Source organism: Colletotrichum navitas (genome assembly GCF_030913465.1).
Source record: "Colletotrichum navitas strain CBS 125086 chromosome Unknown LY79scaffold_5, whole genome shotgun sequence".
Classification (NCBI taxonomy): Eukaryota; Fungi; Ascomycota; class Sordariomycetes; order Glomerellales; family Glomerellaceae; genus Colletotrichum; species Colletotrichum navitas.
Genome location: NW_026850551.1, coordinates 611,862 through 632,502, shown reverse-complemented (window position 1 = coordinate 632,502; position 20,641 = coordinate 611,862). Strand labels below are relative to the sequence as shown.

The following is a 20,641-nucleotide window of genomic DNA, read 5'->3' as shown; positions in this document are numbered from 1 at the left end:
TCACTAGATAATACATTTTTTTTTCTTTCTTTTCAAACTCTTGCTTTGATGGTTGCCGGCCTAGACCAGTCCCACCACCGGGTCGTGGGGCCATTTTCTTGTCTTGGTGACAAGCCCTCGCCGTCTACTACGTGTAGTTCAAGTGTACAAGCAAAACCCTGGTAAACGCCACGCTTTGATTCGAAATATTGAAATAGGTTGCCTTAATGGACAGGTGTAGTGTATTCGGAACGGACGGCCAATTAGTTGGGGGCCTATGCTATTACGTCTGCCACGGGCTCTGCTGCATGGGTCGCGGGAAGACGGGTACCGTCTCGAGATTATCCAGACCGCCGCCAATGGGCTGCTGATTATTCTGCCAACCCATACCAGTCTGGTGATTAACGAAAGCGCCCTGACGGAAAGGATTCGTAGTCCCTGTCGGCTGCGGGGCAAGGGCTCCGGAACTAGTAGCGGGCCGTTGCTGCTGTAACTGAGATGCGGTGAAGCTTTTCGCAAAAGGATTAGTACCCGTCATCATAGGTTGCAGTGGAGCCATCGGGGGAAGCTGCAGCGGCTGCTGCTGTTGCTGGGGCTGCGACTGGAAGGGCGAGTTGCTAGGGGCGGGAGCGAAAGGCTGCTGCGCCTGTGGTGATGATCGGGCAAAGGGGTTCGTTGACTGCCTCTGGGTGTTGGAACTCGTCGGGTTGGAAAGCGCGGTATTATTGGACATGCCCGTCTGCTGGGCCATCATCATGGATGCCCTGAAGGGGTTGGTGTTTTGCTGCCCGGGCTGGGGACTCAGCATGCTCGTGTTGCCCGTCGGGAAGCTTGCCACCGAGTCTTGAGGTATTGAGCCAAGCGTGCCTGGCTGGAAGCTTGGCTGAGGGGTGAAGCCGCCGAACCCAGCTCCGGTAAAGCTGGGTTGCTGCGGCTGCGGCGCTTGTTGCTGTTGTTGTTGCTGCTGCTGCTGTTGTTGAAGCTGACCGAATGGATTTGTGCTCTGCGGCTGGTACGGGTTACCACCAAAGCCCGTTTGTTGCGGTACAAAGCCGGTCTGCTGTGGTGCGAAGCCGTTCTGCTGGAAACCCGTAGGTTGCGGCTGAAACGGGCTGTTGGATGCGAACCCGGTCTGCATAGGCATTTGCTGCTGCTGCTGCTGCTGATTCTCCTGGTGTTGCTGGGGGTTGGAAGCCATCGTCGTTTGGTTCTGTTCAATGGACTCGAAGAAGTCAATCAAATCTGGCGCAGGACCCTTGGCGGTCTCTGATTTTGGTTGCACAGACCCGTTGGTGCTCGGGAAAGGGTTGTTGGCTGCGGGCGTCGGCTTCGAGTCGAACGCACTGCTTGACGGTTTTGAGATGCCTCCTTTCCCGCTCTTCTTGGCCTGTTGCTCGGCGATGTACTGCCTCCGGTTGATTTCGAAGTCTGGGTCTTGCAAATACTCCTCCAGCTGTCGACCCAAGTTCACCGGCGCATGCTTCAACTTGGGGACCTCGACTCTTGTTTGATGCTCATACTGTCGCGCGACACCGAGGTACTGCACGACAAAATCTGTCTGCTTTGTGAAGTTGCGGTAGACTGACATGGCTCTCTCGGCGTCGACTTTGGACATTTCGAAAAATGTGCCTATTGGTGTCAGTCATTGTCACAAGAGAAGCGACCTCGCCAACCTACCAAGAATGTTGATCATTCCCTGGTTTAGAGCCTGGAAGAGAGCCAAGAGGTCTAGCACAAGCAGTCTAAAGACGGTAACCGTGATTTCGTTCTCGATTTCGCCCTCGAGGACCTAGCGAGGGTCAGCAGCCGTCGCACTCAGCGACAGCGGATCCCAAACTCACATCACACTTCAACAGTGCCGTGATCTGAGTCTGGAGGATTTCGGTTTCTCGGAGGAGGCCCTTGTCCACCGAGAGCTTCTCCAACCTCGATTCCTTGGTCCGGACCCAGTCGCACTTCGTTTCGCGGTAGGCCTTGGCTCTCGCGCTGAGGTAGTTGGCATAATGGCGGATGTTCCGGCCTTGCGTCTGGGCTGCAATACCACGTCAGCATCAGAGTGTATGAGGGGGCAGCATAGCGGGTGAGGACAAGGCTAGAACTCACCATCTGTAAAGGTGCTGATAGCAAGCGTATTCGGGTGCCTTGCCAAAAAGGAGAGCGTGACATCGGGGGAGCCTTCACGGATCATCAGGTGGACGGTAATCAAGCCCTTGAAGACGACGGTCCATATCGAGTCTCGGAGACGGAATTGCAGGGCGCGGAAGACCTCGGCGACGCCAGCTTCGCCGGCGTGTGTCGCGACGAGGATATGTTCGATGTACTTGGTCTTGGGGGGCGCGGCCTTGGAGATGCAAAGTCAGCAACACGACGGGGAGAGTGACACGGGGGCGCTGGCTGAACCAGAGCCCTCTCTTCAACCGACCTTTATCTTGGTGGCCCCCTTGACTGATTTCTCAAATGAGCTCGACATGTTGGCGGATATTGGGGGCGGTCTGAGAAGGTGAGGATCTCGTGGCAGTCGGTGAGCCTGGCGACAGAAGAAAAGCTAGTTGTCGTTGGCGGATCGGACGAAAGCCGCACTGAAGCGGTCGCAGAAACTGGCCGTGCCGTCACGGGCCTCGGTGAAGTATCGCGATCAACCTGGGTTTCCTCGACAGAGTTGGAGCAAGACGAGGTGGCGACGTAGGTAAGGTGCGATTCGGGTCGTGGGTGACAGGCGAGGTGGAGACGTATCGGTGACGGGGGCGCGACGGAGGTTGCAGGCCAGGGAAACCCTCGACTGGGCGAAATTGGGCCCCGAGGAGCTTCAATGCTTTAATGCAGGAGGGATGGTTCGGTTCCGGAGTTGGAACCTGGGGCCATGACAGGGCGTCGGATCGGTCGCAATGATTGATTTCGATTAAAGATACGGATTGGGATATCGGTTTCGCGATGTAGGCCTGACTTGCTTCGTTGGGTGGGCGGGAAATGAAGGACGGACGGGCAGACGGACGGACAGCGTCAGCGTCAGCGTCGACGTTGGCCAGGCTGGTTGGGTGGAGAGGAAGTGTGTGTGTGTGGGCGGGCCACGGTCTTGGTTTGGAGAGGTCGACTGGTCGGGCTTGGGCTGGGCTGAGCCTACGTAAGGCGACCCTGTTGCTAGGTAAGAAGATGGGTAGGTATGCTTTGGTTGATGGATGGGATGGATGGTGGTACCGCGGTAATAGTGTAGGTATGTAGGTGAATGGGTGCGGGCCGAGGTGTGCTCCTGGTGTGATGTGTGTGTGGGCGTGAGTGTCCTGTCTCTCTCTCTCTCCCTCTTTCCCTCCTCTGTCTGTCCGTTTCGCTATGTCCTTATCTGTTTCTCTGATGTGTTGGCTTTGCAAACAAGCCCGAGGCGCCGTGCATTCAACCAACGGGAGACAGGCAGTCCGCGCAAATGAATGATGTACCAGGTACAGGTACGTACTCCCCGGTTAGGCCGGCCGTAACCTGATGCGATAGGTAGGGAACCCTGCGTTGACGGGCTCGCTCGCAGTGTCGTCGTGACAAGCAGGGAGTTCAGCACACCGTCACTGTCACAGCGATCCCATCAGAACAAAAGGTGGTTCCGGCGTCTGTGCATTTGCGCCAGCCGGTGAGAGAGGGCATCTGCGACAAAACCAAAAGTCGACCGCTGAAGACATTCTCCAAAATAGGTAGTAAGTAGTACATGGTAAAGGGCGATGCTCCTTCGAATCTAGCGCCCGTTTCTGCGAGCGAGGTGGGCCGCGCGACGTGAACCCCCCCCCCCCCCCCCCGAACACTTGAGTTGAGGCTCGTGTCTGTCACCATAGTCACAAGCACAGGCACAGTCACCCGCGAAGTGCATGTCTTCAATGAATGTCGAATGTTCCATCATGTTATGCGGATACGGAGCACTGAGGCAGTGTTATCACTATAGTCAAGGTACACAGATGGACCATCCCACGCGGCATGACACGGGCGAGAATTGGCAGGTCCGGCGAGCCGGGGTCTTCCAACGACCTGACGAGGTGTGTGTGGGGAGGGCCGGGAGAGGCACCATTGATCGTCTGCCTGCCGTTGCTGTTCCGTTTCTGCCTCTAAGCACTCAGTAACGGTTCATCATTCATGTCTGGCCCTTCGGAGAGAGCCTCTCTCATCGGAAATAAAATAAGAGCATCAATCGGCCAAGTATCATGCTGGCCATTGTCCATCCAATGCCTGAAGGCCCTACGTCCTCACAGTCAACAGCGCGAGGGGCATGTATAGCCCATCTAACAGAAAACCGTGACATTGAAACAGTTTGGGGGGACATGGGGTTTGCTGAATCGCTGAATCATCTCCATTCACATGCAGCGACATCGCAATCGCACGGCATTCAGAGCACAGACCTTGTCGTTTGCTCTCATCATCGGTCTTATTGATGCTTCTTCTAGTCTAGGAATAGACACTGGCAGCCCGCTCAGGGCGCCATCCTCGTCCATGTACATGCATCGACGAGACTAAACACTCTACTGTACACGTGCGTATTCAGAACCTGTGGCCATCTCTTACCGGGGCCTCAGTCTCGGATAGACTCTCCATTCTTTGTCTGCCACGCAGTCTCCAACAGCTCGAAAGGAATTGCCGACCATCTCAACTGTGTGGCTGCAATCCACCGCCTTCTCTGGGCAGTGCCGCGTCAGGGAAAAACGTATCGACGTATCCCACCGAGGCTGCGCCTTCATGCAAGGTGACGTTGACGAGACTCTCGACATCACTTGATATCCAATGGCCGCGACAGACGTCTTGTAGTAGAAAATCCCCCAGACCCCACATAAAAATCTTCCATTTCGTGAAAAAAATCAGAGTTGCCTTTCATCGCGTCCGATGCTGTAACAAGGTCGTGTCGAACGCCTATTTCATGGCCCCCTCCGCCCTTGGCACCTTTGCCCTGAAGCCGCCCGAAGGGGAGAGCTCGGATGCCTCAGACGGAGGTGGCTGCATCATATTATCCACGTGGCTATCATCACCTGGAAACCGTTCTGTTAGCTTGTCATCTTCGCACTGGTTGCCGTAGGGTGGTTGGTGGTGAGGGGAGACCAAACGTACACTTTTTTGAAATGGAAGAATCATAAAGAGGAAAGGAGAGAAAGTTTTAAGAGCTCGCTCGCGACAAAGACTTTTATATCGAACATCTGCCCCGCGCCAATCACTTTTTTTTTTTTGGTGGGGACCTGCCTGCCTGCTGCCTCAGGTGCAGCCTGCAAGCACCAACTAACGGTGCCCTTCTACCGATCTAGCTGAAGCGCCGTACAGCGGCAATCCACCTCTGCCCCATTGGATCCAAAAATCATTGCAGGGTCTCGTTACAGTAGTGGGCTGAGCTGCGATAGCTTCAATGTCACAAATTCGCACCTAATCTTGAGCCAGCCATAACGACTTTGATCCTCGCCATTGGAAACCATTGAAGCTGCAGAGGCGGTCGCCGTACATCCTTAGCTTCAACGGAAACTCTTGCGCCTTTGATTGTCCCATCCCCGCCTCTGTCCCACCCTCCAGATGCTTCGCCAATGTTGTCGCGGTAGAACTTTGGCTGCCCTGCAACCCCGGGTACCGCAGTCGCAACCCCTCATCCGATGCACCTCTCTCCTACAGAAACCGTCATGTAGCGCATCATTTTCGCGGAGCCCCCGGGCACGCTGTCTGTCAACAACACAAACGAGGAATGTCCAAGACGAGTCGAGGCATACACAGTTATCGGGGGAATTCAAGGAGTGCTGTGAGCAAGTTCAAGGATGGCAGGCTAGTTGGGAAGCGTCTTGCTGACTCTCTCTCTCTCTCTCTCAAACAGTCGCCTTCCCTCAGATGTCCTCCCCGGACACTTGGACCAACCCAGGTAGCGAAATTGTTGTCAGCGGACACATCGGTCGAACAAGAAAGGTCGGCAAGAACCTAGCCTTCGCCCACTTGGAGCGCAATGGAGAACGAATCGGGCAGATCTGTGCCAAAGGCGAGAATGCGGCTGTTCTGGCCAAGATACGTCCCTTCAGCGCCGTCTTGGTCAAGGGTGTTGTGACGGAGGCCTCAGGTGCCGCACGCTTCGAGATGGACATGGAGTCGATACAGTACCTAAACCCATTTCCCAAGGACATCATCATCGGCCCCGATACCGTTTTCCCCCCCGAACAGCGTCACTTGCAGTTGCGATTCCACCAGCAGCTGAGGGAGAGACTCCGCTTCCGTGCCCAGCTCAAGTCCACTATGGGACAGGCGATGGTGGATCGAGAATTCATGGACGTCGAGACGCCAATCCTTTTCAAGTCTACTTCGGAGGGCGCGAGAGAGTTTATTGTTCCTACGAGGCGCCCGCGACACGCCTACGCCCTGCCGCAGAGCCCCCAGCAATATAAACAGGTCCTGATGGCCTCTGGCATGGGAGGCTACTACCAGTTCGCGCGCTGCTTCCGCGACGAGGACCATCGCGCGGACCGTCAGCCCGAGTTTACTCAGGTATGCGTCTAGTACATCATCCGAATCCCAATCCCATTGCTAACCCGTCGTCCATTCAGCTGGATATGGAAAAGTCATTCGCAACGGGTGTGACCATCATGGAGGACGTCGAGTACGTCGTGGGTCGTGCGTGGGACACATTGAGAGAACTATATGTCATGGAAGTGGGCAAAGACTCGTTCGCGCCAGTCAGGAAAGCATCATTGCAAGTCCGTATCTTCGAGTGTTCCGTGGCTTCTGACGCCGAATCTGACTGCATGCAGAACTGGGAGCAAAGCATCCAGGACAGCGCCAAGGACGACGCCAAAGCGCCCATCTACCAAGAGTACCCCGCGATCTCTACGCCCTTCCTGAGGATGAAGTACACCGACTGCATGGATCTCTACGGATCCGACAAACCGGACCTGCGCATCCCAAACAGAGTCAGTCCCATTCGATAGCAGATATAATATCGGCTACTAACATGACTTAGATTTGCCGGGTTGACGAGCACCTCAACAAGAACTTTGTCAGCATGATCACGGACCTCGAGTCACCGATTGTCGAAGTCTGGAAAATCAGCCCACACGAAGACGTTGATAGACGAGACGTGTGGAAGTTTGTGATCGACTTCATGGAAAACCTCCCCAAGGGCCTGTCCCAGAACCCGGACGGCGCACCCACGGCCTTGGTGTTTGACAGCAGCAAGCCGCTCAACGGCTTCTCGGCATTGGGGCCGGAAGGACTGGACAGCATTCTCGGCGCTCTGCCAGAGGACGCGGGCTTCTCGGAGCTGAACAACGGCGACATCATCTTGTTCCAGGCGCGCAAGGACCAGCCCCAGCAAGGTGGCTCGACCAAGCTCGGCGAGACGAGAATCGCGCTGTACCACGCCGCCGTGGAGGCCGGTCTTCTGGACAGGGACGACAGCTTCAAGTTCCTCTGGGTCACCGACTTCCCCATGTTCACCCCGGAAGAGGAGGGCGACGTCGGGCAGGGCGGGGCCTCGGGCTTCTCGGCGACCCACCACCCCTTCACGGCCCCACACTCGGAGGAGGACTTTGAGCTCCTCTTCAAGGACCCGCTGAAGGCCAAGGCCGACCACTACGACCTCGTCCTCAACGGCGTCGAGCTCGGCGGCGGCAGCCGACGTATCCACATCGCCGAGATCCAGGAGTTCATCTTCCGCGACATCCTGAAGATGAGCCAGGACAAGATCAAGGAGTTCTCCCACCTGCTCAAAGCGCTGCGTGCCGGGTGCCCGCCGCACGCCGGTTTCGCCATCGGCTTCGACCGCTTCGTCGCCGTCTTGAGCGGCTCGTCGTCCGTCAGGGACGTCATTGCCTTCCCCAAGAACAACAACGGCGTCGACGAGTTCGCCGGAGGCCCGGGGAAGATGACCAAAGAGCAGCTCGAGACGTATAACCTTCAGTTCCGCAAGAAGGAATGAGGCGCCTGGACGGCCAACTCCACTCCATCGTCTGCTGTACCAAACCGTCACATATCTGTAATATACTGTACACTACATTCATGCATCATTACGGCGCGGGTATAGAGAAATAGATGATAAGAGGCAACAACATGTTTTGTCTCTTTCTCTTTGGGTCTAACCCACGATGGAATAAGTTCACGTGTCTTGTACCCAGTATTCCAACACAAAGCAATGACATATCACCAGTAGTCATAACGTATGTCCAAGCAGATCAAATTAGGTATCATTCTCAGAGGTTTCACTCCATTCCGAGTCCCTGTTCCATTAACGCTCCTAATAATACAAGTAAATAATCTCCCAATCCATCCTCGCCAGTTATTCCTCATTCACCGTGCTCATTTCGCCGCTGTTCAAGACTTCTTCCACTGTCCGGCATCCTCGACACCCTTGCCGACCTGGTTGAGGGCGCCCCCGAGGCCCTGGCCGAGGTTGGTGATGCCGTCGCCGACGGGGCGGCCGGCCGAGCCGGTGGCGCTCGTGATGGTGTCGCCGAGGCCTGTGGTGGCGGCGCTGGTGACGTTGCCGACCGTCTTGGTCAGGCCACCGACGGTGTTGCCGAGGGCCGAGGTGACGAATTTGGCGCCGCCGGTGACACCGGTGTTCTGGTCGTTGTTTCCGACAGGCATGGTGGATGGTCTTTTAAATGGGTTGTTTGGTTGTGTTAGGGGACGAAAGAGATATTTTTTCTTCTTCAGTGATTGATTGAGGTATGTTTTTTTTGGCATGAAGTGTAGGATTCCTTTTGGTATCTTTATATATGGAGGAGAGAGGCGTGTAAGTTGATTTCGACCAGGGCCCTCTTATGGACGATGGAGGGGAGCAACGTCAAGGTGAGCTCGAGGCGGGGTGACGTCAGAGGTCGATAAAGCGGGAAGGTGGATCCCTGCCCAGCAGAACGCACCTGTGGCTTGATCGCACCTATCAACGCCTCAACTTCGCACGTCTGCCTCGTCAGGTTTTGACATCACATCACTTGTCTCATCTCAGAAGGGGGAGGGGAAGAGGAGGGGGGAGGGGTTGGAAGGGGGGTTCTTACGGTTCTGACGACATACCAGCCTGAGCATGAAAGTTTGGCTGAGACCTTCCCAGATCGCTCGTGAGCCACAACCTTTTGTTCATCTACGCTTTCGGTGCTTGCTCCAGGGAACATGGGTTTGGGTTGAAAAGCTCGGCCCGGAGAGACTTTTTTTCTCGCATGACGGAAGGGGAATCATGTTGCAGTATCAAAAAGAAAGAGGAGATCAAGGTGTCTGGTACGTCGCATGCTGCTCCGTCAACGTGCCGGTCTCATTGGCCTTTTCGTTTGATGCGGCTTACCCCGTCCGGTTCCAGCCCTCTGAGGCTTTCGTCTGTTTGCTTACAGTTCGCGACTTCTCACATTCTTCCAATGGTATATCACCAAGTCACACGGACACGCCTCGTTCCGTTTCCTGACAGAACTGTACAGTCAAAGTCCACTCCACCCCTGTTTTGGCGCCCACGATGGAATCATGCTTCTGGCAGAACCGAGACAACGCGCAAACTGTTTTAGTATTTCCGATGGTTTGGGGGGGGGTTACGTAAAGTCGATGAATTATTAGGTTCCCTGGCAAGCTGTAATGTCTTCCAGCCGAAAGACTTTAGCTCAAGGAATCCAACTCTTCCTTTATCAGCTTCTCACTTCTTTAATAACGTTAGCGAGGTCACTAACTGCCTTGCACTGATGTGTACTTTCTTTTTTGTACTTGTATCTAGGCTCCTTAGCTCAAGGAGAAAGAAGAAGAAGAAAATGAAGAAGAATAAGAAGAGGAAGAAGCCCAGTAGGTCTCGGCGATGAGGCTGCACTCCTCACTCTAGCTTCTAGCGTTATGTCTTGTGTTGTATGCATGCATCAACTTTATTGCCCGGAAACGTTGACATATCGCTAATCAACTTACACGTTAGGAACCGCTGCTACCTATCGAGAGGGTGTTTGAAACAAGAGCGACTGGATATTTACGATGCTCGTTGACCACCTGTTGACTGAAAGAATCGGCGTCAATACTACTAGATGCCTCACTTGGAAGTCAGATCACTCTTGCCGTTCTTTTTGATATGTGCTCCTGATGCTTTGTAGAGTCGGCTCACTCCTCCTTTTTCTTTAATCCAGAGGCTCTGGTTGTTGACTCATTCGGATATTCTCAATATGGCGAGAGGTCATATTACAACATTATTTCGCAGCAAGGAATCAGCGGTGTCTGAAGCAAGAAGAATCTCGCCATCAAAAGACTTCGAGACGACATGGGTCGCTGGGTACAACAGTCTGAAAGTTCACCTTCGTTTTCTAATTTATGCAGGCCAGTGACATATTCCTAGGTTCGGCCGTGTTCCAATGCCTGACTGACCTGGACCTTCGAATCTCTGTACGCTCACCAACTCGCGACGATGTGTCCACTTTTTTGCTATCTCTCCCGCGACATTGAAAATTTTGAAGATTCCAAGCTCATCCATACTTGCGAGACCTTTGGTTGTATGCCGCAAGCCCATCGAACTTGGGGAAGAAGTTCAGCTGCATTCCTTAAAAGACAGCCATACGGCCACAGTAGTTAGTGCTCGTTTGGCTTGACAGACCGTCAAATCCCACTGGTTCCCGAGTAAGATACTCTTACCCCAAGTAACTACAACAATGGCAACAATAACGAAGTACCTAGCAGGTCTAACAACAGCTCCGGGGGGGGAACAACAAGGCAAAGGAAACAGTGTACGAGCCTCGGCACGGCTGCCTTTGTCGTGGGAGGGTTGGGGGCCAGCCAGGCTATTTTGATCGAGGACGACTGGCGTATAACTGCCGGCGCCAAGATCTGCCAGAACACAACGCCGTTCCACGGCCAACATGGGTCCCGGTTGGCTCAAGCCTCACCTCGGATGACGGCTCTCCGCAGGACCGCTGTTTGCCTTGGCCTCCAAGAGCCGCTAGACGCGCGACTGCTTCGCCGTTCGGGAGGCTGGCAGCTAGGCTCGCGCCGTCTGTACGTCATGAGGCTCCGTTCTTAGAAGTGCTGGGGTGTAGAGAGTCAGTGGGCCAGCCGGGTCGGCAGTTATAAGTCGACCACTCAGTTAGAACAGATTCTGGGAGGTGAGTTGTATGTCGCGCGCGCAACTGTCTCTCGAGTCTCGTTACCCATTGTCCGAGCCTCTCTTATCTGTCGTTGTCCGAGCCTCTCTTATCTGTCGTTGTCTCGTCTCTCGTCCAACCAACGTCTTTCCCATTAACCAATCCCAAAGACAAGATGCATCCTGTCTCCATCGCACTCCTCTTGGCACCGACGACCGCCCGGCCAATCGCGCGGTGCCAGGTCAGCGTTTATCCCAAAGTCAACCCCAAGATCTGCTCGCCCAGCCGCGTGGTCGGCTGCTTGGGCATTGCCATCTGCAACCCGGCCACGGTGGACAACGGGACCCAAAGCCCATATCCGTTGAGCCGGCCTAAACAAACGCCGCCTCCCACCCGCCGCCGCCGCCGCAGCAGCAGCAGGCGGGATCCGACGGAGGCGGCTCACTGATCAACGTCGCGCCGGTTCTCAGCCCCAGTGTGACTCTTCCAGGGCTGTTGGATTGTGTCGGTATTGTGGCTTGTAACCCGGTTACTGTAAACTAGGGTGAGGCGGCTTCATAATATGGAGAGTTAAGAGGAAGGAATCTGATCGTTACAGCATTCTAGGGATACTTCATCGTTGATCAATAGCTTTTTTTTTTCTGTTGCACAGCAGAATCGGAAACTCGCTTGACTTCGGAGTCTGCTTGGCCCTTACTTTGGCGATGGAAACAAGACCCAAACCCGGCCTCGATTCTGGGAATGAAAATTCTCAGCTCCAAGGAAACAATGGATTGAAATGCTGCCAATTTGCGTCAAAACCTGTCCTTGCTGAACAACTGGGAAGGTTGGCGCTTGAGTAGTCCTGTCGGTCCCATGCGGTACCCGGACGACTTGGTAAACGTACTGCAGATGTCTCCTTCGACATTTCTCCCGAAAGCTATAGCTTTTCAAACAATCCATTGGTTGTTCTATAAAATAAGCAAAAGGGTTTATAAAGGCTCTTGTTACCAGTCTCGTCAACCAACTATCACTGGATGAACACATCCACCAATTCCCCGATAGTCTAGTGGTGAGGATATCTGCTTGTCAATTTCACGATTCGCAGGGGACCGGGGTTCAATTCCCCGTCGAGGAGTTTATCATCAGCCATTCAATGGCAGAAAGTTCTTTTTGCTGTCTTCTTGAGGTTGTGGGCGAGCTGCGGAGTCTCAGCTGTGCCCTAGCCATCTCCGCTCGGGTGGCGAGCGATGGAGACAAGTGGGGTTGATGCAAGCCGGCCGGGTCCGGGAGGAACAAGCCGGCAGTGGACTTTGGCAAATCTCAGGAACTTTTAGGGAGTCGGAGAAGGCAAAGCGGTCATTATTACACTTTGTTTGTCTCGGTTCATGTTTGTGCAGCTCGATTAGGAGTACCCAAGGTAGCCCTCCATGGCAGCAGCTCATACCCTGGAAATCTCATATTCTCTAGAGCTGGCCTGCTCAGCAGGAATCCGGTTGGCGATTGCTTATATTCGAACCAAGAGCAATGCTTTGAGAAACCTGAGTCGACTTTGCGCTAAACATCAGGGGGGCTTCACAGTAAACAGACTCTTCGACGGAAGATGGCCAAACAAGGCCCAAATGAAAGCTACCCAGTTCCTGACTTAGTTTTGCATGTGATGAGCCTAGAGATTGCGAATATCGCTCTATTGTTATTGAAGACCTCACCGGTTGTTTTCCAAATCTGGTTTCGGCAGAGTTTTCGATGTTGCAGAGTGATAGACGTCTACACTCGCGTTTCTAGTTCATACTCGGTTCTTCGTCATCATCGCTCCATATTTCTTCTGTTGGCAATTCTTCCCCACAAACCTGGTGACACACCCGACAAAATAAGAACATCCAAGCAAAGCATGATTGGTGAATGTGAATGAAACCATGCTGGCAGGAGTAACATAAGATTGTGTTTTCTCTGTTTTCAAACCCTTTGGGTTAAATCGACATCCGCGCTTAACAATCATCAGATGGCTGTCACCCTCAATGTGACACCGTCCCTGGGCCTCAGCACAAGCCGCCACATCTTCCAGTCCTCGGGATCAGGCGTGTCAAAGTCCCGCTCGAACTCGTACGTGCTCAGCAGGCAGCATAGCAGGATCTTCATCTCCGTCTCTGCGAACTTACGCCCGATGCACCCACGCGGGCCCTGTAGGAATGTCATGAAAGCGTTGGGGGTCGCCGTTGTCGGCAGGTCGTCCCAGCGGTCCGGGTCGAACTCGTCCGCGCGGTCGCCCCAGTACATGGGCAGCCGGTTGATGGCGTTGGCGAGGACGTAGATTACGGTGCCCGCGGGGACCTTGTACCCGCCCAGAACGTCGTCGTCGATCGACTGCCGCACTGTCATAGGGATGGGCGGTATGAAGCGCAAAGCCTCGCGGCAGACGTTGTCGAGGTAGGGGAGCCGGTCAGCATCCGCGGCGACGATGAGGTCCGGGTCGAAGCGCATGTTCTTGTCTAGGAGGAAGGACAGATGGTCCTTGATCTCCTCGCGCAGACGCGACTGAATGACGGGGTGCTTGGAGAGGAGGTGCAGGGTCCAGGCGACGCCCGTGGCGGTGGTGTCGTGGCCGGCGCCGAGGAAGGTCATGACCTGGTCGCGCATCGTCTCGAAGGACAGGCCCGCTTCGCCGGCCTCCTTGAGCTTCTTGTTGTCGCACGCTATGAGGGAAAGGATGTCCTTGCCGCCGACATTGTTGGCCGCCTCTTCTTGCTTCTCGGCAATGATCTCGGTCGCCTTGCCGAGGATGATGGAGCGCGACCGCATGAAGTCGTGGTTGACCTTGGACGGCAGGTGGTTAAAGATGGTACTGAAAGCCTGGAGACCGATGAGGATGCGAGAGACGATATCAAAGGAAAAGCAAAGGCGGTAGGCCTCGCGCAGGGGCGCATCCGGGTTCTCGAGGGAGTTCACATCGTAGCCAAAGCCCGCCTTGCCGATGATATCGAGCGTCGTGCGGTTGAGCCAGTCAAGAGCCTCGAATGACTTGGTCGATATACCGTCGGCGCGCATCTCCTCCCGCCAGCATCTGGCTAGCAGGAGTGACTTCTCCCAGAAGATGGGTGTCAGCGCGCGGATGGACTGGATAGAGAAACCGGGGGCCAGGGCCTTGCGCTGGTGGACGTGCTCCTGCCCCTCGGCCAGGAGAACGCCCTCGCCGAGGATCCGGACCATCCAGAGCTTTGCGCGGACAGGCTTGGGGTAGTTGTATGGGTTCTTGAGCGTCATATGCTTGAGGGCCTCGTCGTCGGCGATAGACAGACGCTCGGCGGCAAAGGGGAAGAAGTAGCGGATGACGGGGCCGTATTGGTTGTGCCATTTGCGCTGGGGCTCACCGACCTCGTAGGAGATGATCTCAAAGAACTGGCCCCAAAGTGGGAAACCAGCAACTGTGGGGATATGCCGCATCTTAGAGACATGGAAGGGGAAGATGTAACATTGCCAGACGACGACATAAACAGGGATAACGGTGGCCCAGGCGATGCCGACTGTTTGGAGTAAGCTGTGTTCTAGCATACGAGCAGCAAGAAAACACAATGTTGTCGCGGCGACCATCACTGACCCGAACGAGATCTTGTCCATCTTGAGGGTGAGTTGGGGGGGGGAAGAGTAGGTGATTCCGGGACCAAAAGGGAGATGAGAGGAGATGTGGGCTGAACGGGGATGATAACGTTGACTGTAAGATGGAAGAATGCTTGTGAAGGGCACGACGACGGAAGATTACTGTTGCTTCTTCAGTGGTGTTCGGTACTGACGTTCGGAATGGCCCGGATCGACAGATTGATGAGCTTGAGCTTTATACGTGCAAGGTTGTAAGCTTATACAATATTCAACCAGGAATGATTCCTGTTGGTCTCCGATTTACAAAGGGAGGATGCATCATGACGTCGGTCGCCGACCCCTCATTGAGCCTCGAAAACAAGGACAATATCGGCGGTCTGGTTCAAGGGATCGATAACGTTGAGTCAGAGGTGTAGATCTCTGTGTTAGATCTGTATACCAAGAAGGAAGAGAGACATCCCGCCGATGGTTGTCATCGCCATGTCCTCGCTAGAAGCGTTTCGCAGATCGCGTCGTCGGAAATGAGATTGACGCCGTTGTGATATATTGGGAATATGGATAGGAGCAGGCCATGGCACCAAAGCCGTTAGCCATATTCCATCCAAGGCGCCGACTCTAGGCGCATCGTGCATGGGTCGACCTCGGAAACATTAATCCCGCGGAAGACAGTACTCGGCTCACGAGACCGATTGTTGTTAGCACAGTCTTGCATGACAAACGGCGTTATTTCCAGGCGCACTGGTATGGGAGGAACCGGCACCGCCAATCCATCGGCAGCTGGTGATTTTGAATTATTACATACCAGATGTTGCGGGAAGAAGGATTGAAGATCCTCGCTCACGTAGACAGACGTCTGTGGGAGGTTGGTCAGTAAGTAGATGCTCTGGTGGCCACCGGTTATCTACCTACATCTCCAGTATGCGAAGACAATATGGCAGGAGATGCCCGGCTCGAGCCACGTCTCACTGACAGCGAGGTACGTCCATGTGCAATTTCCAAATGAAGCGATGGAAACGACAGCCGTTCGAAAAGCCGCAAGGCCGGACTGTTTGCTACGGCGGCCCATAGGCGGAGTTGCGACTCCCGCTTGGCCACCCTAAAGAATGGCTGGAGATGTGAAAGGCTCCGTCATCGAGGGACATTGTAAGCAATTGAGTTGCGCTCTGAAACAAGGAATCGAGATGGCTAAGCTTGGAGCGTATAACGAGCCTGACCCGTCGTCCAGTCTTGGTATGTTTAATGTGCGTCAATCTACATTAGCATCTGCATCTGCATCAACCATCTACATTTTCTGACAACAGACTTCTCTCCGCATATCTTACCCGAAAATCCTACGAGACCCAAACATGTTAAACGACAACTTCGCCACAGGAAACACCACCTTCCCCTTGACTATGGCAAGGCAGGTTTCCGCATCGCCCTTTTCACCATGGAAAACGTTCGACAGCATTTTTACCTCAGTCATGGGATACCCGACCAAGGACTTCGAGTTCGTTCCTGGCCACACGCCGTTCTCAACCCTGGGCGGAGCCGTGGGAATGGTTGTGCTCTACCTGGTGGTCATCTTTGGTGGCCGTGAGTTGATGCGCAACCGGAAGCCGGTAGAGCTGAATACGCTCTTCAAGATACACAACCTCTTTCTGTCTCTTCTAAGCGGTGCCTTGCTGGTGTTGTTCATCGAGCAGATCGTGCCAAGCCTGTGGCGCGGCGGCCTCTATGAGAACATATGCGGGGTTTCGGGCTGGACTCAACCACTCGTTCTTCTGTACTACGTAAGTAACCGTGTGGGAATTGGACGTAAGCAGGAGCTTACGACGAGAAATAGATCAACTACCTCACCAAGTACTACGAGCTCATCGACACCGTCTTCCTGATGGTCAAGAAGAAGCCTCTCACCTTCCTGCACTGCTACCACCACCCGGCGACCGCGCTTCTCTGCTTCTCCCAGATGATTGGGGGCACGCCCCTCTCTTGGGTGCCCATCACGCTCAACTTGACTGTCCATGTTGTCATGTACTGGTACTACTTCCAGACCGCGCGGGGTGTCAAGGTGTGGTGGAAGCAGTGGATCACTCGCTTGCAGATTGCGCAATTCGTGCTTGACCTGGGTAAGTTGGGCCCTCTCTACAACGAGAGTACGGAATAGATGCTTTTGCTGACTCTTCGTTCGTCTTCAAGGATTCGTCTACTTCGGCTTCTACGATGTCTTCGCGGATACTTACTTCAAGGATATTCTGCCCCACGTCGGCCGGTGTGGCGGCGAGTTCTTTGCCGCGGTGACGGGCGGCGCGATCCTGACGTCGTACCTGGTCCTATTCATCATGTTTTACATTTCGACCTACAAGAAGGCCGGTCAGAGGGACGCGCAAAAGTCCAAGTCGGCCGTGCCCAGCGAGAAGAGGTCGTTTCCGGCAGTGGCAGCTAATAGCGCACGGGCCGAGTTGGAGAGTAAAGGGCGCTTACTCTGAGCAAGAATGATTCGCTGAGTAAAGCGACGAAGAGCCAGAACGTCCTAGAAGGCCTAGCTGAGTAGAGCGTTATCGGACGAATGATGACGTTGGTGGCATATTTCGGGGGGAGGGTGGCCTTGAACGGACGGAGGGAGCAATGGAGTTTTAATGCGGAAGAGGCTGGGCCGAAACTAAGGCGCAGTTACTTTCGGCTTGGAAAGCAAGTTGACGCAGTAGAAAGAGAGAGATCCAATCGTTGATCTGAAGTCAAAAGGGTGTGGTGTATATGCGAAAGTGAAATGCCATGTGCATGGAGCAGAACGAGGCTGGTCGATGGAATTAAGCTACCTAGCAGTCCAGGTCCCCCCTGCGTAGCCGCATTTTAGCGCACCCGCGGCGGGAACGCACGGGGGACCAAAGGGTAAGATGGCGCTAGCCCGATTGGGTATGGTCGCGATACGGTACGTACCGGTCGCTTCGGTGGGGGATTTTCTCTTTCCTCCTCCCTCTTCTCGACCAGCACCTTTTCCTCGCTCCATCCCCTCTTTTCCATGAATGCTGTTTTGCAGAAAGCCCTATTCATTACTGGGTTTTGCATTATTCATTTATCCATTTCGCTCACGCGTGGGTCATCGGTTCCTCGATCTATCCTTGTACTGATTCCATCGTTCTGGGAACGAGAACAGCCGTCGATCCTCGTCATCCACCTGCACATGTCGCTGCACATCGTTCAAGAGAGCACAAGCAGATCACATGTAAAAAAGGGGCCATACTTATTCTTCATTCATATTCCCTGTGTGTAACCCAATGATGACACGCCGAGCTATATAGTCTGGCAGCACGTGGTCCGCACGAGGATCAACCGCACTAAAAGGCGCCAGACTGAGGCCAAGCCTCCAGCGAGCGGCTTCAGTGATGGAGGACTCCGACGCCCTCACGTAATGGGTTCCACTAACAACAGTGATAGCTGACGTCTCGCCTCAGCCGGCTCCCATTCCGCCAAGATGCGTTCCCGAGACTCTTCCATCTTCCGCTTCACAAAGGGTTCCATAGCCTGCTGTTCTTTACGACCTAAGAGGTCCAGCCTTGTTTTCCACAGCTCCTCATCAGGCATCTTCGAGTCCCGTGCGCCAAAAAAGCGCTCGTCAAGGACCAGAAGACAGCGTCAAAAGCCCAGCTTTTCCGCGCCGCGTAGTTCAGCCAGAAGCGACCACTTTCCCAACTTTCCCTCATGTGCGCCGAGAGCTTTACGCCATCCAGGAACACAGCGCCTTTCCCCTGCTCCTCTAAAGCCTTCAGCCATATCTCCAGTTGCAGCCCATACGCCTTGCTCCACTCGTCGACGCCTGGCGGCTCCCACATCTCCGGCGTTTCGAACAACAACCACCAGGGCGGGTCGAGAACGAACTGTGTTGGTGCCGCGTACGTGAGTTCCCAGTCGATCGCAGCAGCCACTTCGACCTCACCGTCAGGGCTGGAGCCGCCTACAAGGACATTGGTCGGCCTGAAGTCGTCGCACCAGAGGCGGAAGGCCGCCGACCCGTCTGGGGCAGGAATTCTTAGGCGCGTCATCTTCGTGGAACCAGGAGTGGACCAGTTGTCTTGTACGAAGCCGAAGGTTGATAGACGGCCCTGTTTGGCAAGTCTGCGAAAGAGATGGCGGGCGACGTACTTGTTCCGGCAGTCATCCTCACTGGCGACAAGGTCGTTGTGTTGAAAGAGCAGCTGCGCCAGATGCATGTTGGACAGCTCCAGGTACCACTCATCAGCCGTTGCCAAAGTTTTGCCTTCGTCAGTGAAGATGGCCGGAGTAATATGAGCAAGCTGCGTCAGGCTGCTCATGTTATGCGTCAGTGGCCGGCCAGTAACCTGAAAAGATCCATCCACCTCTAGCAGAGACCCAATGCGAGGGAATTCCGGTTTCGCCAACTCCATCAGAATCCATGCCATCTTGCCCCACAGGCTTCTGAGCTTGCTCTCCGGCAAACTTAGATTCAAAGCTGGAGTCAAGCCGGGGTCTCGTCCATGGACAGCAAGAGAATCCGTCATGTCGCCTCCGTGCTCAACATGACGAATGATGAGGATTGGCCCAATGTTAGACTCCTGGTCATAGTGGAGGACCTGTCGAACGGGAACACACGTGTTGAGTCTTAGATATTCGGATGTTGCTGCCTCATAAAGAGTCTTTTCGCCCGGGAACTGGACTGTCGATGGCCAAGGCACTCGCACCATGACGTCTAACGACGGCTCTTCTCCTTGAAAATGGAGTCTGTAATGGATGTTGAAGCCACCTATGACGATTCTTACAATCTTGACTGGCTTGCCGCATTTGTGCGTGACGAGGGTCTCGATTTGACGACAGAAACTTGCCTTAACCATCCGTTTTCTGGACTCTGCCACTCCAACAAGCAAGAATACGCCTCACTTCAAATAAGCCCTTCTCCAGCCAGACAGGCAGCTTACATGCCAAGAATCTACCAGATTAACGGAATGACACACATTCCCTCTTTGAGCCCGGGCAAGACCAGAGACCATAACATACGTATGATGACGCTACGCCGCAGGCTAAATTGAACTTAATCATACGCTCTCACTATCCGTAACTCGTATCATTGAAACCAATTCGCTGCAAGTGAACAATAAGCAACCTAAAATTACCGCGATGATGATCCCCCATTTTGGGGAGTCCATAGCGTTGGGTTACTGTCGAAGAACCGGCTTCCGCGGTCGTATCGAATCTCCACGCAAGAACGCCAAAGATTTCATCGCGGATTCAATGTCGGTACGCATACTCTGTTTCGCTCGTGATACTACCTGGATGAAGGCAGGATCATCCAGCGATCACCGGTGGTGAGATTCCGTCAATGGCTCAGCGGTTGGTGTTTTCCACGAGAACATCACCGTCAACGGGTGCCTAGACGCATATCTTTAAGAGCATGGAGCAAGACAGGGTGGTCATCATACTCCGGAACACTCACCCTGCAATCCCCTGCCTTCTTATGTTTGTCCATAACTATGTCGGACATACTCGGGCTCAGCAGTTTAAACGCAACCAACAGCCCAACTGCTAGGCACGAGCAGCCTGTACCCTGACCGTAGCCCGCGGGGCGCCGCCGAGCGTTCAAGGCGGACAGAGATCTGTACGCGGCGGCCCTGAGCCGTTTCGTGTCGAAATCGGACCTCAATACTGTCTCTCCGGGGGATATGCTGCGCATGGCCGGCCCCGTGCCCAAAGGCGACGACGGCGCCTCGTCTGATGAATCACACGAAGAGGCCGATAGCGAGCTGCAGGACATCGAGGAACAGCGCCAGTGCGGGCTGAAGTTCGCGTCTATGCTGGCAAAGGAAAAGCAGCTTGCACTCGAAGCCGATTTCCACGACAGTGAGGGGTCAGGTGCTCGGAAGGCACATGGACGGGACAGGAGTCGCCGGTGTGGTCCTCACGCTGCTGCAGCTGGCCGGCCTAAGGAGGAAATGGTATTTATAGAGTAACGATTTCATTCGCAAGGATTCCGGAGCAGAAGATATGTAGCAGCTGAGCTAGTCGAGTCAAACTTTATAATCATGAGCATCTAAGCAGTTGAAAACCCCTCTCTTGTCTCACACCTTGAACGTCTCCCG

The 20,641-nt window shown here is 54.3% G+C and overlaps 10 protein-coding genes and 1 non-coding gene across 11 annotated transcripts; 7 read left to right on the top strand and 4 right to left on the bottom strand.

Annotated features, from left to right (window-relative positions):
- Nucleotides 1-262: 262 nt before the first annotated feature.
- On the bottom strand, nt 263-2,449 carry LY79DRAFT_506233 (ANTH domain-containing protein; the record flags this gene model as incomplete). The annotated part of the gene is made up of 5 exons (XM_060553701.1): nt 263-1,608; nt 1,657-1,768; nt 1,821-2,011; nt 2,083-2,320; nt 2,402-2,449. The coding sequence occupies 5 exons, from the start codon at nt 2,447-2,449 to the stop codon at nt 263-265; spliced, it is 1,935 nt and encodes a 644-aa protein (XP_060419072.1).
- A 3,359-nt stretch (nt 2,450-5,808) lies between these two features.
- LY79DRAFT_576116 (tRNA synthetase class II) lies at nt 5,809-7,882 on the top strand (the record flags this gene model as incomplete). The annotated part of the gene is made up of 3 exons (XM_060559768.1): nt 5,809-6,453; nt 6,513-6,875; nt 6,926-7,882. The coding sequence occupies 3 exons, from the start codon at nt 5,809-5,811 to the stop codon at nt 7,880-7,882; spliced, it is 1,965 nt and encodes a 654-aa protein (XP_060419071.1).
- Nucleotides 7,883-8,188: 306 nt separating this feature from the next.
- On the bottom strand, nt 8,189-8,550 carry LY79DRAFT_666114 (uncharacterized protein; the record flags this gene model as incomplete). Its single annotated transcript, XM_060563170.1, has 2 exons — nt 8,189-8,197; nt 8,320-8,550. 2 exons carry the CDS (start codon nt 8,548-8,550, stop codon nt 8,189-8,191), a joined length of 240 nt encoding a protein of 79 aa, XP_060419070.1.
- A 378-nt stretch (nt 8,551-8,928) lies between these two features.
- Nucleotides 8,929-9,987, top strand: LY79DRAFT_538971 (uncharacterized protein). The gene is made up of 4 exons (XM_060556782.1): nt 8,929-9,314; nt 9,372-9,466; nt 9,490-9,783; nt 9,848-9,987. Exons 1-3 carry the CDS (start codon nt 8,987-8,989, stop codon nt 9,502-9,504), a joined length of 438 nt encoding a protein of 145 aa, XP_060419069.1. The 5' UTR covers nt 8,929-8,986; the 3' UTR covers nt 9,505-9,783; nt 9,848-9,987.
- Nucleotides 9,988-11,167: 1,180 nt separating this feature from the next.
- LY79DRAFT_538968 (uncharacterized protein) lies at nt 11,168-11,474 on the top strand. The gene has a single exon (XM_060556781.1). The coding sequence runs from the start codon at nt 11,173-11,175 to the stop codon at nt 11,443-11,445; it is 273 nt and encodes a 90-aa protein (XP_060419068.1). The 5' UTR covers nt 11,168-11,172; the 3' UTR covers nt 11,446-11,474.
- Nucleotides 11,475-12,031: 557 nt separating this feature from the next.
- Nucleotides 12,032-12,114, top strand: LY79DRAFT_t36. Its single transcript has one exon. It is a non-coding gene; the product is annotated as a tRNA-Asp (tRNA).
- Nucleotides 12,115-12,974: 860 nt separating this feature from the next.
- Nucleotides 12,975-14,591, bottom strand: LY79DRAFT_576115 (cytochrome P450 78A3; the record flags this gene model as incomplete). The annotated part of the gene is made up of 1 exon (XM_060559767.1): nt 12,975-14,591. One exon carries the CDS (start codon nt 14,589-14,591, stop codon nt 12,975-12,977), a length of 1,617 nt encoding a protein of 538 aa, XP_060419067.1.
- A 1,325-nt stretch (nt 14,592-15,916) lies between these two features.
- On the top strand, nt 15,917-17,038 carry LY79DRAFT_586944 (GNS1/SUR4 family protein; the record flags this gene model as incomplete). The annotated part of the gene is made up of 3 exons (XM_060560705.1): nt 15,917-16,342; nt 16,396-16,678; nt 16,749-17,038. The coding sequence occupies 3 exons, from the start codon at nt 15,917-15,919 to the stop codon at nt 17,036-17,038; spliced, it is 999 nt and encodes a 332-aa protein (XP_060419066.1).
- Nucleotides 17,039-17,564: 526 nt separating this feature from the next.
- LY79DRAFT_538962 (uncharacterized protein) lies at nt 17,565-17,869 on the top strand. The gene has a single exon (XM_060556780.1). It carries the CDS (start codon nt 17,572-17,574, stop codon nt 17,821-17,823), a length of 252 nt encoding a protein of 83 aa, XP_060419065.1. The 5' UTR covers nt 17,565-17,571; the 3' UTR covers nt 17,824-17,869.
- Nucleotides 17,870-18,091: 222 nt separating this feature from the next.
- LY79DRAFT_666111 (uncharacterized protein) lies at nt 18,092-19,252 on the bottom strand (the record flags this gene model as incomplete). Its single annotated transcript, XM_060563169.1, has 1 exon — nt 18,092-19,252. The coding sequence occupies one exon, from the start codon at nt 19,250-19,252 to the stop codon at nt 18,092-18,094; it is 1,161 nt and encodes a 386-aa protein (XP_060419064.1).
- Nucleotides 19,253-19,682: 430 nt separating this feature from the next.
- Nucleotides 19,683-20,487, top strand: LY79DRAFT_666110 (uncharacterized protein; the record flags this gene model as incomplete). Its single annotated transcript, XM_060563168.1, has 3 exons — nt 19,683-19,802; nt 20,120-20,409; nt 20,475-20,487. The coding sequence occupies 3 exons, from the start codon at nt 19,683-19,685 to the stop codon at nt 20,485-20,487; spliced, it is 423 nt and encodes a 140-aa protein (XP_060419063.1).
- Nucleotides 20,488-20,641: the final 154 nt, after the last annotated feature.